The 15,054-nt window shown below is 40.0% G+C and overlaps 6 protein-coding genes across 6 annotated transcripts; 3 read left to right on the top strand and 3 right to left on the bottom strand.

The window, feature by feature from the left end:
* The first annotated feature begins 256 nt into the window (after positions 1-256).
* LOC128265712 (uncharacterized) lies at positions 257-1,431 on the top strand. Its single transcript, XM_053001910.1, has one exon. The coding sequence runs from the start codon at positions 451-453 to the stop codon at positions 1,297-1,299; it is 849 nt and encodes a 282-aa protein (XP_052857870.1). The 5' UTR covers positions 257-450; the 3' UTR covers positions 1,300-1,431.
* Positions 1,432-2,792: 1,361 nt separating this feature from the next.
* On the bottom strand, positions 2,793-3,470 carry LOC128265719 (la1-like protein 15). Its single transcript, XM_053001916.1, has 3 exons — positions 3,247-3,470; positions 3,073-3,181; positions 2,793-3,011 (listed from the first exon to the last, which is right to left on the bottom strand). The coding sequence occupies exons 1-3, from the start codon at positions 3,362-3,364 to the stop codon at positions 2,921-2,923; spliced, it is 318 nt and encodes a 105-aa protein (XP_052857876.1). The 5' UTR covers positions 3,365-3,470; the 3' UTR covers positions 2,793-2,920.
* Positions 3,471-4,009: 539 nt separating this feature from the next.
* LOC128265717 (uncharacterized) lies at positions 4,010-4,559 on the bottom strand. Its single transcript, XM_053001915.1, has 2 exons — positions 4,292-4,559; positions 4,010-4,231 (listed from the first exon to the last, which is right to left on the bottom strand). The coding sequence occupies exons 1-2, from the start codon at positions 4,525-4,527 to the stop codon at positions 4,123-4,125; spliced, it is 345 nt and encodes a 114-aa protein (XP_052857875.1). The 5' UTR covers positions 4,528-4,559; the 3' UTR covers positions 4,010-4,122.
* Positions 4,560-6,217: 1,658 nt separating this feature from the next.
* Positions 6,218-7,720, top strand: LOC128265716 (uncharacterized). The gene is made up of 3 exons (XM_053001914.1): positions 6,218-6,425; positions 7,198-7,330; positions 7,398-7,720. Exons 1-3 carry the CDS (start codon positions 6,332-6,334, stop codon positions 7,516-7,518), a joined length of 348 nt encoding a protein of 115 aa, XP_052857874.1. The 5' UTR covers positions 6,218-6,331; the 3' UTR covers positions 7,519-7,720.
* Positions 7,721-8,226: 506 nt separating this feature from the next.
* LOC128265715 (uncharacterized) lies at positions 8,227-9,716 on the top strand. The gene is made up of 3 exons (XM_053001913.1): positions 8,227-8,379; positions 8,473-8,635; positions 9,390-9,716. The coding sequence occupies exons 1-3, from the start codon at positions 8,277-8,279 to the stop codon at positions 9,469-9,471; spliced, it is 348 nt and encodes a 115-aa protein (XP_052857873.1). The 5' UTR covers positions 8,227-8,276; the 3' UTR covers positions 9,472-9,716.
* A 611-nt stretch (positions 9,717-10,327) lies between these two features.
* Positions 10,328-14,398, bottom strand: LOC128265713 (GTP-binding nuclear protein Ran). The gene is made up of 3 exons (XM_053001911.1): positions 14,247-14,398; positions 11,657-12,150; positions 10,328-11,057 (listed from the first exon to the last, which is right to left on the bottom strand). Exons 2-3 carry the CDS (start codon positions 12,089-12,091, stop codon positions 10,842-10,844), a joined length of 651 nt encoding a protein of 216 aa, XP_052857871.1. The 5' UTR covers positions 12,092-12,150; positions 14,247-14,398; the 3' UTR covers positions 10,328-10,841.
* Between the last annotated feature and the right edge of the window lie 656 nt (positions 14,399-15,054).

The raw sequence follows: 15,054 nt of genomic DNA, 5'->3' as shown, positions 1-15,054 counted from the left end.
ACCTAATTAGGCAGTTTTCATGAGTTTACTAACCGTCGAGCATTAGACAACACTAATCGAGAGTAACGTCTCTAGAGGTCAGCTGTTTTTTGAATATCTTGCGCCTACAAAACATCTTAAGAAATAATATTAAAGAAAAGCATAAAACAGTTGGCGACCTCTTCCTGTAATTATAAATGCAAAGAAGGTAGAAACACTTTCGAAAAAACCCTTGCTCTACATACTATCGATAGCACGAAAACAATCGATGGTGTGCCATAGCCGAACAATCAATTGTATCGATAGCTGGGTGCATTTGTTTGTGCGTAGAAAGTAAATTGGCGAAACGAAACGAAAAAGCGAGTAAAAGTTAGCAAACTGCCAAAGAACTCACGGGTTATTCGCTGGACATAGCCCCCATATCAAGGGATCAATACCAGAAAAAGCCCAAAGCCAAAGCCACGCCACGCCATGGACATCATGGACATCCAGGCCGTCGAGTCCAAGCTGAGTGACGTCACGGTGACACCGATACCGCGCAGCCAGGTGCAAAATTTCTACAATTACCAACAGCAGCGGGAGCAGCGCGAGCAGCAGCCCCAGATCCAGATATCGGCCATCCACCACTCGCGTGGTGGTACCGGAGGCTCGGGCTCGGGATCCGGCTCCTCAGCCACGGACTACTCCACGGCGGGCAGCGGGGGCAAGCGGGAGCGGGACCGCTCCGGCGCCAGCGACTACAGCAGCTCCGCCGGCAAACAAAGCTCCGCTGCTGCCGCCAATGCAGCAGCCGCCGCCGCTGCCGTCGCTGCCCTCCAATACTCCCCGCAGTTCCTCCAGGCTCAGTTGGCCCTCCTGCAGCAGCAGTCCAACACCACGGCCACGCCGGCAGCAGCTGCCGCTGCGGCCCTCTCCCTGGCCAACATGTGCTCCTCCACCTCCAATGGCGGGCAAAGGAACTCCGTCGCCACAGCCTCAGCATCCTCCTCCAGCAATGGCCAGAGCATGGGCCTGAACCTGAGCTCCTCGCAGCTGAAGTACCCGCCACCCTCCACCTCGCCCGCGGTGGTGACCACCCAGACGTCGGCCAACATCACCACGCCGCTGACCTCCACGGCCAGTCTGCCGTCCGTGGGACCCGGCAACGGGCTGACCAAGTACGCCCAGCTGCTGGCCGTCATAGAGGAGATGGGTCGCGACATCAGACCCACCTACACGGGCTCGCGCAGCTCGACGGAGCGGCTCAAGCGCGGCATTGTCCATGCCCGCATCCTGGTGCGCGAGTGCCTCATGGAGACGGAGCGAGCGGCGCGCCAATGAGAGGAGGATTCGCTGTCGCCGCAGCTGGCGTCGTCGGAGTGAAGAGGACTCCTCATCCGACGACTAGGTTAATTCCCCTCCCCGCACAGATAGGATGGGTCGATTTTACGGACCAGGCATCTAAGGAGCATTTAGAAGTCTTTGCACGACTGTGAGCCAATTCCGCTTGAATATCATAGAACTAATGTTATTTTGTAAACCTCCCAATGGGAAAAGAATCTGCTCAAGAAGAGCAGTCCCAATTGCTTTTCCTGAGCGCTTCTTTTTCTGTTTTTTGCTAAGGCATTCCAAATTGTTATAATGAATCGGACCACACTTAGCTTGCTGAAACACACCAGCCTGGGCAGATGTCAATGACAAACAAGAATTAATATTTATATTGTTCCTATGGGAGCTTTATGTTACAGTCGTCCGATTTTGATGAAATTTAAACCGTAATTCTAAAATACTTAACCATTACTACAACTTTTGGGAATGATTCATGCAGATAGCTTTAAATTGACTGAAATAATAATACCCTCTGCAAGGTTAAATGACTATTAATAATTACACATTTCTTTAATAAACACAACACAGAGATCAAATTGTATGGTTCAGCTATGATTGCATTACATTTAACTGATCCAGCTGTTTGTAGCACATGTAACATGGAAAGATGCTCACAACGCTCCAAAGATTGCTCATAGCTTATGCAAAACCCATCCTATCCCCCGAATGTCCCCGTATTATGCATTAAAAGTAGCAATTTGTATTAACTTGTAAGTCTCCACCAACTTAATGGCCCTCGGGCCGTCGGACCATAGTTAAAGAATGTTTAGACTAGCTCAGGTTACAATCGGTTAAATCTACATTGCTAAAGCTGCAACACAAGTTATTATATATATTATTTCTCTTTACCACATGACTAACAATCTGTATCCGTAATTGTAATCGACTAAGACTAAGATGCACCAGCTGATCCCGTGTGCTTGTCGTCCCCCAAACTGTGTGTCTGCGTAGTGAATGCGATTAGTCTTATCTAATGGGGACTTCTTAGGCGAAGGATGAGGAGATCCGTCCACGGGCAGGATGTGAATATGAATATGAATATTAATATGAATATGTATATGAGTATGAGTATAAGGTCGTCACTGCCGGGATCTCCTCGTTATTTTAGAGAACTATACAAATTCATATATGTAGTTAAGCAGAGATATATGTATACATATATATATTTGTTATGCAAGCAAACAATGTGCATGTCCAAGTGAATGGTGAATTAGTGGCAATTGACACGAGAATATTTATATATGTATACACATAGAACACAACTTGTATATTTACTATATGTATGAGCAAATACGACTAAGTTCAAGCCTGTATACCAAACCGAAATCGAAATAAATGCGCAATTTTGGTTTTTGTAAGCGATTTTCACGCATTACTTTGCAGAGATTTTCCATTTTTTGTTTGTCATAGTTTATTATTTTCCTTCTTAACTCAAAGGAGCATAATTTTTGTTTTATACTTTATTTCATAATTTCGGGTTTGTAAATATCAATTAAATTCAGCAGCTCGTTTCCAGCAGTTTATCAAACTCATAAGCACGTAATTTAAGTTTATATAATTATTTGTACAGGGTTTAACAATCGTATTTAGGACAACATCCGGGATATGGCTTGCTCAAGTCACTTGTCAACTTGCAGGGCTTCAAAGAGGCTATGCTAGGGCATCTGGGTGAGACAATTGAGTGGGTATAATACGGATATATCTCTACGTTCCGGTGCAACTTACGTTAGGGCTGATAGTTTTCTGGGTCCTTGGCATGTGTACTGCATGCAACGACCTTCCGGACTGTATGTCTCTCCGGTTTTTAACTTCTGACCGCCGACCTCGCAGTCCACTAAAATGAATAAAAAACGAACAAATGGAGATGGAGGAGCTGGTGACCGCCAGGGGCCTACTTACCGGCAAAAACCAGGAGTGAGTGGGCGCCCAGCACCAGCAGGCAGAGTACGAACGTGACCGATTTCATATTTTTCAGCAAACTGATCCGAGTTTTGCTTCGCCGCCTGACTATATACATAGTTATTTGGTGTTTGGGGTGCGCCTGCGATTAGAATCATTAGATTGAAAGGTCAAGATCCCAGTGGTCTCGCGATTGCGTCTCCGGGGTCCACGGGTGTATCAAAAAGGTGGAAAATTCTTGTTACGAACAGATCAAGACTTTTAACTGGCAAACACAGCTGCAGTTCAACTTATAGCACGATTAGGTTAGTGTGTCAAGTATTTCGTTTTGTAGTAATCAATTTAAAAGAGATTCAGTACAACGAAATCTAATAGAAAAGTATAAATTTGTGTTAATTTAATTTTAAGTGTATTTAAACATTCAGAATTTAGGTCTAAATGATATATAATACGTGTTATTTATTTGATTTATGTTAGGTAGTAACACAAAATTTTAAACTAATCTAGCATCACAAAAATATATTATTTTGCCTTATATTTATTTTCTGAATATATATGTTATTTGTTTCAAGAGTTATGGAGGATAAAGAATATATAAATTCCGTATTATCAGAGGCATTACTATGCCTGGACCAGCATTACTAAAAACACAGAAAAAAAAAGAAAATATTTCAGAAAAACAAGCCTTCCAGTTCTATTTTAATTTTGATTTTGAACTTAAGCAACATTCTTTAGGAGCTATGGATGATATGGAAAATATATACAAATTTTTAAACTATAAAACATTTATATATTTTACATTATGTTTTATTTAGTATATTTACTATAGAAATTCCGCAGAACTATTATTTTGAAGAGAACTGTAGGCACATATATCTAGAGTCCACTGGAACACTCTAGCTTGGGGCAGCAATCCGGATATTGGAGGTCATAGTTGCTGGCGGTGAAGTGGCAACCAGGTCCGGGATATGGCATTTTCTCGCAGCTGGAAGAGATTAAGAGAGATTTAGATATGTTATTTCTTTGTCCGACTTTGACCACTCACTGTCGAATCAATAGCAGGTAATCGTCGGTGCACTCCAGCCGGATGCAGTAGCCATTATGTCCGGCGGGCAGAAGGAAGCCGTGCAGCGGCACGGCCAAGTCCAGCTCCTTGTAGAGACAGTGCTCCGGAATGGTTGGGTGCTGCGTGTGACCCTGGTACTGGGTGCTGAAGCCATTGGCCGCCACCGATGAGACCATGAGGCAGGCCACGAAAGCCATGAACAGTGCTCCGGACATGGTTGCTTTTCTATTGTGGAATGGGATGACCCAGTAATGGAGCCATCTCTTATATGGGGCTGGGGCCCATCCGACGGGGCCTGCCTTATCAGTTTGCTATCACTGCTTCCGTGCCCCGCGATTGATTCGCTTTCGATTGGATTGGTCCGGGTTTGCCTTGCTCTCGAGCTGGAAATGGAGGAAGTTAGGTGGAACCTAAACCTTATCGAGTCAGGGAATCCGGGCCTCTTCAGGTGGCAACGAGGAAGTGGTAACATTCAGTGTTTGATCAATGGAGAGATGTTAAAACAATAGTTATAGCTATCATACCAAGTGTGTATTATCAACAAAAATTATTTATCTGCGTTCCGCTTTTATACAAATAAACAATAATATAGTTCCAATAAATATTTATATATTATATTTATCACAACTGTTAACCAATTGTTTGCCATCCTAATCAATTTTAAGAAAGTAAAAAGAGAACATTATTAATTGCAATTATTTTTGGTTGTATTTTTTTATTTATTTAATATTGATAAAATGAAATAATTTTACAATCATGTGTATATTTCGTTATAGTCTTAGCTTTTTAAGAAAATCATGGGATTGATAATCATAGTTAACTAATTCCATAACTAACTATCAAAGTAAGAGGAAGATGATGCTTAGAAAAGCCATAATTACAAATTGTTGTGGAAACCGTGGTTTTCACTCTATCCAATTTAATCAAAATTAAATCACATGGCTTATCCCCCTTCCCGCGATTAGAATTAATTAATGCAAATACAGCCACAATGCACTTGCACTCGTGAGTCCCATCAAATTTGCATAAATGTATCTACGTAAAACGTACACGGGTATCTTGTGGTGTTGGTACAGCGTACACAGAAAGAAAAATGTATATTTATTAAATATTTAATTATTATTTAATAATTTAACATTAACAATTTTTACACTTTTTGGGGTTTAAAATTTAATAAAAGTTAAAAAAAATTATTTTATTTATTTTATACAAATTGGCTTGCAAAATGATTTTTTTTCTTTTATTTTTTTTTTGGTTTTTAACAACTATCATTTACGATCCTTACTAAAATATCGAAATATAAGTTATAAGCTGAAAACATTTTTTTTTGCGAGCTGTTATATTTGAACTTGGGTTTTAAGTAGAAGAGGAAGTGACTATATTATAAAGCGTATGTAAAGAATACGCCTGTGAACAACAATAAAATATTTGTCAGAGTATACCATCATTTGCAAATCAAAGCTAAATGATAATATGCTGCTTTATTTTCTGTGTATGTGGCCGAATTTCGACTTTACAAAAGAGTTACTTTGTGTGTTTTTTGATTACTTTTCGCGGCGCAGCAACCTTGCCACAGTTTTTCGAACCGTGTCACTAAACTGTCAGGGATTTCCATTCACACCCCCCATTCACCCATTCCACAAGCCAATCGCAGTCGCAATCGCAATCGCGATCGCAATCCCCGCCAGATCTCACTCTCACTTTCAGGGCTGGCTTAATTAATTTAAACTAGAGCTAGAGCGGACGCCTTAAGTCGTCGTCAAACAAAAGCCACAGCGCAGATGCTATCTGCGTATGTGAATGATATTGTATGTACCATATGCTATACCCATGTATGTATGTATGTGCTCACATACAGCACAATGTTTATTATTAATTTTATATAAAAGCAACAACAATTAATTGTAATTGACTCAGTCGCACGGTTAGCGTACAACAGCCAAGTCGGATTTGGACTTGGATTTGGATTGGGATTCGGAATCGAAATCTCAGACACTTAATTTCCCCCATTTGTCGATTATGCGAAACGGAATTGCCTGTCTTTTGATGCTCCTGGGCATTTGTGGTGCAGCACGGGCGGATCTCACCTATCGCGGAAATGCGGTTCACCCAGGTGAGCGGCGGATAAACGCGATATCTAATAGTTAGGAGTACGAAATTATCTCAAATTAATCTAAAAGTTCAAGTTGAAAGGCGAAAACCCTATATGGCTCACAAAAATAACAATACGGATAGATGAAAGAAAAAATTCACTGTGCAACAGTGGGAATTGAACCCGTCATCCTATCACCAGTGACAAATTTTTTTTTTATTGTGTTAATTATTGAATCCAAAAACTATTTGGCTTAATTTATGTAAAGTCGATAAGTTTTATAACCCCTTTAAAATATATTAAATTAGTGCCAGAAAAGAAGAAATATAAAAATTTTAGAGTTAAATTGGAAATAGAATAATTGTAGCACTAAAGGTAAAATTAAAAAAAAAGAAAAATAACGCATAATCATGACCACAAGCACACAACAACTTTCTTAGTTTAGTTAAATTGCTTTATTTATTTTTCTATTTTTTCGGCTTTGATATTTTCCTATGCAAAAATATCAATTCTATAAACACTATTTTATTATCATTTTTTTTGACATTCTAGCACTTTAAGAATAACTTATTATTTAATTAAAAAAAAGGAACAAAATGGAAAACAACAATTGAGGGAATGATAATTTTCAAGCAACTTAATAATCTATCTAATATCAATAAGTACTTAAATTGATTTCCCTTATTATCATTGTGCCAGAATAAAACTAGTGGTTTTGTAAGTGAACATATATATATATATGAATCTATGTATAGATACTTTTTATTTAATGGATGGTTACCAATTACCCTAGATTATCCTGGCCAGTGTTACTATGAGGAACTCAACCAGGCTATTCCCAAAAAGCAGTCCTACAAACCGATCAATCGCGAGGGCTATTGCCAATCGATCTACTGCCGGCCCGACTATGTCCTAGAGATTGGCTAGTAAGTTTGTTTATATTGTTAAAAAAGTATTTGTTAATAGTGATTACATAATGATTAATTAATACAGCTGCGGTCGGCACAATTTGGTGCCCACGGACAAGTGCAAGATCGCCTCGGATATGAGACGCACCTTCCCCGACTGCTGTCCCAAACTGGTTTGCCAGGAGTCGGAGAGCAACTACATCTAGGCTGGATCTGGATGCTGTATTTAGCCCTTTAGTATAAGCTTCATTTGCCACGTGGCTTTTGGTGTTCAATTTATTGAATAGCTCTTCATTTAGTGACTGGATTGGTTGGTCAACGAGTTCTCTTAATATTTGATTTTAAAATCTTCTGCGTCTATTTTTAAGGCTTTTTTTATGGGTTTTGTTTTTTTTTTTAAGAGATATGCCTTACATACATATACAAAACTTAAAAAATAAAAATACATATAGTTAAAAAAATAAAAATATCTTTTTTTTTGTAAATTTAGAGTTTGGAATAGGTGTTGTCATGTGAACAATCAGCCCAAATTGTCACAGGTATAATATTTTATTCCATTTTGGTTACAAAATCCAAACATTTAGGGAAACTAAAAACAAGACCAAATTTCTAATTTCTTTAGTTCTATTCCAAAAAGTTATCATATGGATTTAAAGCTCGGAAATGTTGCCTGAAATATGTACTTATTTGTAAATGAAATATTTTATGGTAGTGGGTGTAACTTACAGGGCATGTAATTATTTTTGATAGATTTTAAAATATTTTGAAACTTTTGGGGAAACTACGCATCTGAACCCTCCCAGGCAATTAAACAATTAAAAGTGCCACCATAATCCCTCTCAATCAAGCTGAAAATGCAAATCACGGCTACTAATTTGCACACAAACACCAAGTGTGCTCAGAAACTATAAATAGGAAACAGGTTGGCCGGCGGTCGGTTTAGTCTCGTCTCCACATTCCGAAGATGCGCAACAACAGAACCGTATCCGTATCCGTGTGGCTGGTCTTGTCCGCCGTGCTGGTGGCGCTCCTGCTCCCGGAGGCACTACTGCCCACCGCCGATGCCGGTGAGCTGGTGTGGCCCACCGCCACAGTCCAAATTGGGATTTGAACCCAATTCACGATCCCATCACCCATCACCCATCCCATCCCATTTTCAGTCAGCGAGCCCGTGTGCTCGTACCGCAACTCGGAGGATGAGACCATCTTCCTCAAATACCTGCCGCTCCTGAGGCGCGGACAGGACTACGTGGACTTCGGAAAGGACGGCAAGTGCCTCAAGCGGGCCACCTGCACGGACACCTTCAAGACGATCGTGGAGGAGTAAGTTTATTGGCTCTAAGCTACTAGTTCAAATTCATATACAGCGCGGTGAAGTAAAGTGCTAAAAAAAAAAAAATATATATTTACGGCATGGGCATAGGAACTTCTCTTCCAGTTTATCAGAATGCCTTCTTACCCATAAACAAATTAGGTTTAAAAAACTTTGATATTGATGGTACATGGAAAATACAAATTTCTTTAGTTTATAGTATAAGCTTTGCAAAAATATAAAAAAAAGGTTTTCCAAAATTTGCTTTCAAACTATTTTTGATTGCTATTTTCGAAAGCTTAAAATGGTACTATTATTTTCAAAGGCAAAAAATTGACAGTATAGTATTTATTAATTTAAATTTCAATATTAAATTCATTTGGAAATTAGTACACATCAAATTGAAATACTGATTCAAACTGATTTTTATATTAATTGTTGTCTCTATTTACATACAAATATAAAATATATTGTAAAGTAACTTTTAAATCAAGATAAAATCCCTATTTCTGTAAAGCAACTGCTTCTGGGAGAATAGACAAATTTTGATGTTTTTTTAGTTCCAAAAACATAATTGGAATATTTTGATATCAAATAAATAAATATTCATTTGAATCGGGTTACATACAAAATTGAAATGCTGGTATTAAAATGATTAAACTGTCAAATAATGTCGATGTGCGGAAAATTAAATACTTACCAAGCTGACAATGGGTTTCCAAAGAGCATATATATTTAACTAATTCTATCACAATATCATTACAGCTGCGCCCAACACAAAATCGCGTGTGCCAACAAGGATCGCTTTACGGGCGTATTTCCCGGCTGCTGCCTCAAGTGTCCTTAAAAAGGAAAAGTTCAGCTGCTTCAACGCTCCAAAAATAAAAAGCGAAAAATACATAAAACGAAATTCCAAATTGCTACTATGATTTCAATTTCAATATTGGATAACACCTTGTGCTTTATTTAAGTTTGGGTATTAAAATGCCTTCATTTTCGACAATGAGAAAGTGTTTGACATCCAACTTAATGATAAAAAAAAATGAATGTACATGAAGATTATACAAAATACAAAAAAAAAATGCTTTTATATCCATACTACTACTATTTAAAGCAGGAAAGCTGATTAAAGATGCACAAACAATATAAAACCAATATAAAATTATTCAATTGTTTGCCTGTAACAGTAATACATAGCAATATGCGAAGTGATCTGCCAATTATACACATGATTTTGCACGATATTTTCGAATGCAGCTTGATCAAATAATAATTCAAACATTGAACATACATTATATATGTACTCTATGGGGTTGGAAAGTCTCACAAGTTTTAATGCCCTTGAAGAAAAGGGTATGAAAATACCCTGATCCCTGAATATCAGTCCATTCTATCAGTCATTTCAGATTATTTTCGTTTATCCACCTTATAGCAAATCGAGTTGTGTTAAATAGATTTTTTTTCACGTTTATTTTTTGTATTTCTTAAGTTTCTTAGATTAATAACATGTAGATGTGGATTCGGCGGCCTTCCTGTAATTTTCTGTTTTTTATTTATATTTTTTTGGGCTCAATTTAAGTTTTTACTTCCGTTGCGCTCTCGCTCGCTCCCGTGTGCACAGAGCATGCCGTCTCCTTCTTTTTAGCATGCACACCGTTGTTGTTGTTGTAGTTGTTGTGGAAAAGAACATAGTTGTTTGCAAGTTTAAAAAAATACGTGTTTCGATTTTTTATTTTACTTGGTTTTCGGGTATGTTTTGTTTCGTTTCTCTACCATTAGAACAATTTCAATATCTGCCAAAAGCAAACGAAAACGAAACAAATAAAAAAAAAATCATGTGTAACCGACTTATCAATGAGTGGATCTAAAAATATATATATACGATCGACGGCAGAAGAGCTGCAGGGCTTGCAGTGCTTGCAGGGCTGGCAAATTTGGTCGCTCGTTTTCGTTTGCTGGCAATCCGATAGATAGATAGATAGATAGTATATAGTGAGTGGATAGTAGATGGTAGACTCTTGCTGATGCTGGAGCCTATTCGGTAGTGGTTGCTGCTCCTGTTCTTGTATTCTTGTGATCTCCCGTTTTATCCTGTCATTTGCCAGTAATCCTGTTATCCTGTTGCCCCGGCTCGTGACTGCGACTGTGTGTGTGTGTGTGATTCTGGTGTGTGTGTGTGCAAAGCCGGCCATCTTTCTCAGTTAACTATTAATAGGCTTATAGATCCTCGTCCTCGTCGGGCAGGGCGGTCGCCTGGGCCTCCTGCAAGTCCCGCTCGATCTGCGCCTGCCAATCCTTGTCCATCTTGACCTCGGGCGGCAGCAGGGCTGGCATGGCGACGAACTCCAGGTTGGGGTCACCAACCAGCTTGCGCGCCAGCCAAAGGAATGGTTTCTCGAAGTTGTAGTTCGATTTGGCAGAAATATCGTAATACTGTAGGGAAAAGAGGTGAACAATTTTAGTTTTTACAGTTTCTTTAGATTACAGGATAGACAAGTTGAACTTAACCAAACTATTACCACTATATAACATCTGATGGAATTTTCGGAATGCTACCCAGTATCTTATCGCGAAAAGAAATTGACTTTAAAAAATTTGAGAGTTTAGAGTGAAAGTGTTATCTTGAGAATCTATCCTTAAAACATTGCACTTCCCTTGAGTTTTGGCTTCAGTTAAAAGGTCAAAATGTACATGTGCTGTTTAGTTAAGTTTCTAAAGGAATTTTCGGAATTCTTATTTGTAATTTAAAATGCTACCTAGTAAATTGTCTTGAAAAGAAACAATAGCCAAAATTGGCTTTAAAAGAGATAGTTCAGAGGGAAAGTGTATCAAGCATTAACTTGTGAATCTATCTTATAAATCATATTGTATTTCTCTTGAGTTTCAGCTTCAGTTACTCGACATCAATGTGATGTTAGGTGAGGCTGTTTCTATGTAAATAAAGGTATCAAACGTATCAAAACTCATGCTTAAATGCAGGCTGTTTGGTAAAGTTCCCCTCGCTTTTCTGCCTTCTGGACCAAAACACTCACCTGCAAGTTCTTCTTTCGGTGGAAGACGATGCTCTTCGCCTTCACCTTGCGGTCCTTGATGTCGACTTTGTTGCCGCAGAGGACGATGGGGATGTTCTCGCAGACGCGGACCAGATCGCGATGCCAGTTGGGCACGTTCTTGTAGGTGACACGCGAGGTAACGTCGAACATGATGACGGCGCACTGGCCCTGGATGTAGTAGCCGTCGCGCAGGCCGCCGAACTTCTCCTGTCCTGCGGTGTCCCACACATTGAAACGGATGGCGCCGCGATTGGTGTGGAAGATCAGCGGATGCACCTCCACGCCCAGTGTGGCCACGTATTTCTTCTCGAACTCGCCGGTCATGTGGCGCTTGACGAAGGTTGTCTTGCCGGTGCCGCCATCGCCGACCAGCACGCACTTGAATGTGGGAATATCCTGTCCTTCCTGAGCCATCCTGTTAAGCACTCTTCGCTTCTTTTTACTTTCTGGACCTTGACGGCGGAACAGTGGAGCTGTTTGTGTGGAAAGTAATATTGATTGTAGTTGTTTGGCTTTAGTTGTCTTCTCAGTAAGGCTGAATGGCTGTTAGGCTGTAAGGCTGTCAGCAAAGAGGCAGGAATGCAGGAAGAAGGATGTTATTGGTTCGGCGAGCGCCAGGCGACTGACTACTGACTACGAGTCCTGCGAACCAAACGTCCAAAACGTGACGTACGAATGGAGTGTACAAAGGATGCGTCAAAGCCCGCCAAGGACAGCAACCAGCTGTTCGGAACATAAGCGAGTGAGCGAGAGCAGGACGACACGAAAGGGAGAGCGGCGCACGAATACTGCAGCTGCTGCTCCTGCTCCTTCCTGCTGGGCCAAAGGACAAAGAGCAAGGGAGACGGCCACAGAGGCTCGGCGCTGCTGCCTGCGAATATGCAGGTAAAGGAAAATTCTTGGCGCACCAAATACCGGCAGCAACAACAACAACAACACGGACAACTGGCAAACAACAAATGTAGGGAGTTCGCAAGGATGTTCGTTTCGTTGCAGGCAAATACCATGCGAAAACATTTTTTTTTGCCACACAAAAGAAACCCGCAAAACTCGGCTAAGCTATCCGACCCATAATTGTCTTAGGTATACTAATTTAAATGCGGAAATACATATAAATGTAGTCGGAATCTGGAATCACAGACCAAAAATAATTGTGACTAATGCAAAATACGTATGTTACAAAATTTGGCGCTACAATATTGAAAAAAAAAAGAAAAAACTTATCTAAACTGATCACGATTTACAAAAATAAAAAAATAAAGAGTATTTAATATATTTTAGGAATAGACTTTAAACCAGATTTACAATGGGCAAAAACAAGGCGACTATTATCAAACATAAGCCACAAAGGGCATAGGAATTCAAAAACACAACAAATTATATATTATTATATGTGCCGTAGATGCACGGTCAAAATAAGAAATTAACACAAAGTTATTGAGCCAAATGTTCAGCAATTCAATTTCCTGCATGTATCAATAGCGATTAAAGTACATGTTGGATGTTTTGAATCTAAATTAATAAACAAGACCAAGGAATAAGGCTAAATTGAAAGTAGGGTATTTCTCCATGATTAAATGTGAGCAAAGCCTACATTCATGAGACCCTCAAAATGCCCATCGTGTGAGTCATAATTTGCTTATTTGTTTTTGCATATTTATGATTTTCAGGATGCCCGTCAATTGCCAAGATTGTGAAATTCCTGCGCCTGCGCAACTGTCGGCCAGTGCTGCCCATAAATGGCCGCAAAACAGGAAAGCGCGTCCATCGAACAGAGGGCGGCCTGTAACGCCGGCGGATTACAGCTACATATATATGAACATACATATGTATACTGCTGTTGCAGTAGAAACCTGTGGACGCTGCAAAGCGCGCCAAAAAACGCCGCATGCGAGTGCACAGCCATTCGCAATTCACGTGAAAAAAGCACATTCGCATTTAATTCTAAATAACAAATCGAATTCTAGCACACACACACACGCAGATAGACGCCGACGTCGCTGCCGGCAGAAGAAGAAACATGAAGCAAATTTCATCGCATTTTTTTTTTTTTTGCGATTCATGCCTAACCTCACAAAATGCGGATGGCATGGCAATCGGGGGGAGACCATTTGACGGCCCGGAAATAATACCAGTTTTCCAAGGTGGACACTGGTGTCCTTGGTAATCCTGGCTGGGTTTGAGCCCAAGGATTGGTATTTGGTCTGGAACTTTTGGGAGCAGCACACGAGGCGGCACCACGTCGCTTGGATGGGGAAGGGAAGTCTCTAGAGTCTAGACCTTTTTTGTGCAGCATGTGCGGCTTAGCCCGGCTTATGGGACGGGTGGAAACGGCAAGGCCCAATACCGAAATTCCCAATTGCAAGCCAGATTTACCAAAATAAGCCACACAGTAACGCGAAGCGACGCCGTCGTCCATATTGCGGCCGCAGCCGCAGCCGGGTCAAAGGCGTCGAGGAAAACACTTACACTCTTGCAACACCACTTTGCCACACACAAAACCCCCACGGCCACGCACCACGCATCTTTTTCACAACTTAAAGCACACATCGATTCGGGGTTTACTTACATGTTGCTGCTTAAATTTTCTCGCTCGAATTTCCTCGAAAATCAAAACTTTTTTTGCGAAGCGCAGTAGAGGTGGAGAAAGTTCGATGAAAACAGAGATATAGAGATGGAGAAACATTGATGGAAACATCGATGTATCGATGTTTTTTAAAATTTTGTCAACACCGATGTTTTTTGGCGATCATCGATGTTTGTACCGCATCTCTAATGTAAAGAAAACTAAAAAGTTATGTGGGTAAAATCAAGTTCTTAAATTATATTAATAAGTGTATTGAGATATTTTTAGATATTCTGCTGGTGGTGTCTTTTGTCACGGAGAAATTGTTTTTGTCTACCATTACAAGAATTCAAAAATCCAAAACACCATTTTTTTTTTAATAATCGATTGTCCAACCGAAATGTTACATAACGGAAATATGGATAATATCTGTGTTTCCATCTCTAACTGTTAAAATACATCGATTTCTCTCAGAGATGTTCAGATTCACGCCGCTACTTGCGGTGTCAAGACGCTACACTGCGTATCGATAAAATGGATCTTCCCATCTCTATGGCGGAGTATGTATCCGCTATTTGCGGAGTAAGTCCCCGCTATTGAATTTCTCTACTTACAACACTGTTTTGTGAAAGCAGTATTTACCTTGCCGTTGTAGCCCTGGTATTTAAATGGCTGCGAAATTTTACAGCTTTTTTGGCGCCAAATACAAATAATTCCAGAATGTTGTAAATATATGTACCTTTAAAAATGTTGTGTAAATATTTATTAAACTGGCGAAAAGCTAAGGCTGGCCATGCTTAAAATATAACTT

Source organism: Drosophila gunungcola, unplaced genomic scaffold, assembly GCF_025200985.1.
Source record: "Drosophila gunungcola strain Sukarami unplaced genomic scaffold, Dgunungcola_SK_2 000148F, whole genome shotgun sequence".
NCBI lineage: Eukaryota > Metazoa > Arthropoda > Insecta > Diptera > Drosophilidae > Drosophila > Drosophila gunungcola.
The sequence above is the reverse complement of the archived record's forward strand: the minus strand, read 5'-3'. Positions and strand labels throughout refer to the sequence as shown.

Bases quoted from the DNA above. Each gene is read 5' to 3' on its own strand.
- LOC128265712 (XM_053001910.1), top strand. From the start codon at position 451: ATGGACATCATGGACATCCAGGCCGTCGAGTCCAAGCTGAGTGACGTC.
- LOC128265719 (XM_053001916.1), bottom strand. From the start codon at position 3,364: ATGTATATAGTCAGGCGGCGAAGCAAAACTCGGATCAGTTTGCTGAAA. The intron at 3,182-3,246 runs GTAAGTAGGCCC...TATTCATTTTAG, and splicing joins CTCACTCCTGGTTTTTGCCG to TGGACTGCGAGGTCGGCGGT. The intron at 3,012-3,072 runs GTAAGTTGCACC...TGTCTCACCCAG, and splicing joins AGAAAACTATCAGCCCTAAC to ATGCCCTAGCATAGCCTCTT.
- LOC128265717 (XM_053001915.1), bottom strand. From the start codon at position 4,527: ATGTCCGGAGCACTGTTCATGGCTTTCGTGGCCTGCCTCATGGTCTCA. The intron at 4,232-4,291 runs GTGAGTGGTCAA...AATCTCTTCCAG, and splicing joins TACCTGCTATTGATTCGACA to CTGCGAGAAAATGCCATATC.
- LOC128265713 (XM_053001911.1), bottom strand. From the start codon at position 12,091: ATGGCTCAGGAAGGACAGGATATTCCCACATTCAAGTGCGTGCTGGTC. The intron at 11,058-11,656 runs GTGAGTGTTTTG...TTTTCCCTACAG, and splicing joins ACCGAAAGAAGAACTTGCAG to TATTACGATATTTCTGCCAA.
- LOC128265715 (XM_053001913.1), top strand. From the start codon at position 8,277: ATGCGCAACAACAGAACCGTATCCGTATCCGTGTGGCTGGTCTTGTCC. The intron at 8,380-8,472 runs GTGAGCTGGTGT...TCCCATTTTCAG, and splicing joins ACTGCCCACCGCCGATGCCG to TCAGCGAGCCCGTGTGCTCG. The intron at 8,636-9,389 runs GTAAGTTTATTG...ATATCATTACAG, and splicing joins TTCAAGACGATCGTGGAGGA to CTGCGCCCAACACAAAATCG.
- LOC128265716 (XM_053001914.1), top strand. From the start codon at position 6,332: ATGCGAAACGGAATTGCCTGTCTTTTGATGCTCCTGGGCATTTGTGGT. The intron at 6,426-7,197 runs GTGAGCGGCGGA...CAATTACCCTAG, and splicing joins CGGAAATGCGGTTCACCCAG to ATTATCCTGGCCAGTGTTAC. The intron at 7,331-7,397 runs GTAAGTTTGTTT...TAATTAATACAG, and splicing joins TATGTCCTAGAGATTGGCTA to CTGCGGTCGGCACAATTTGG.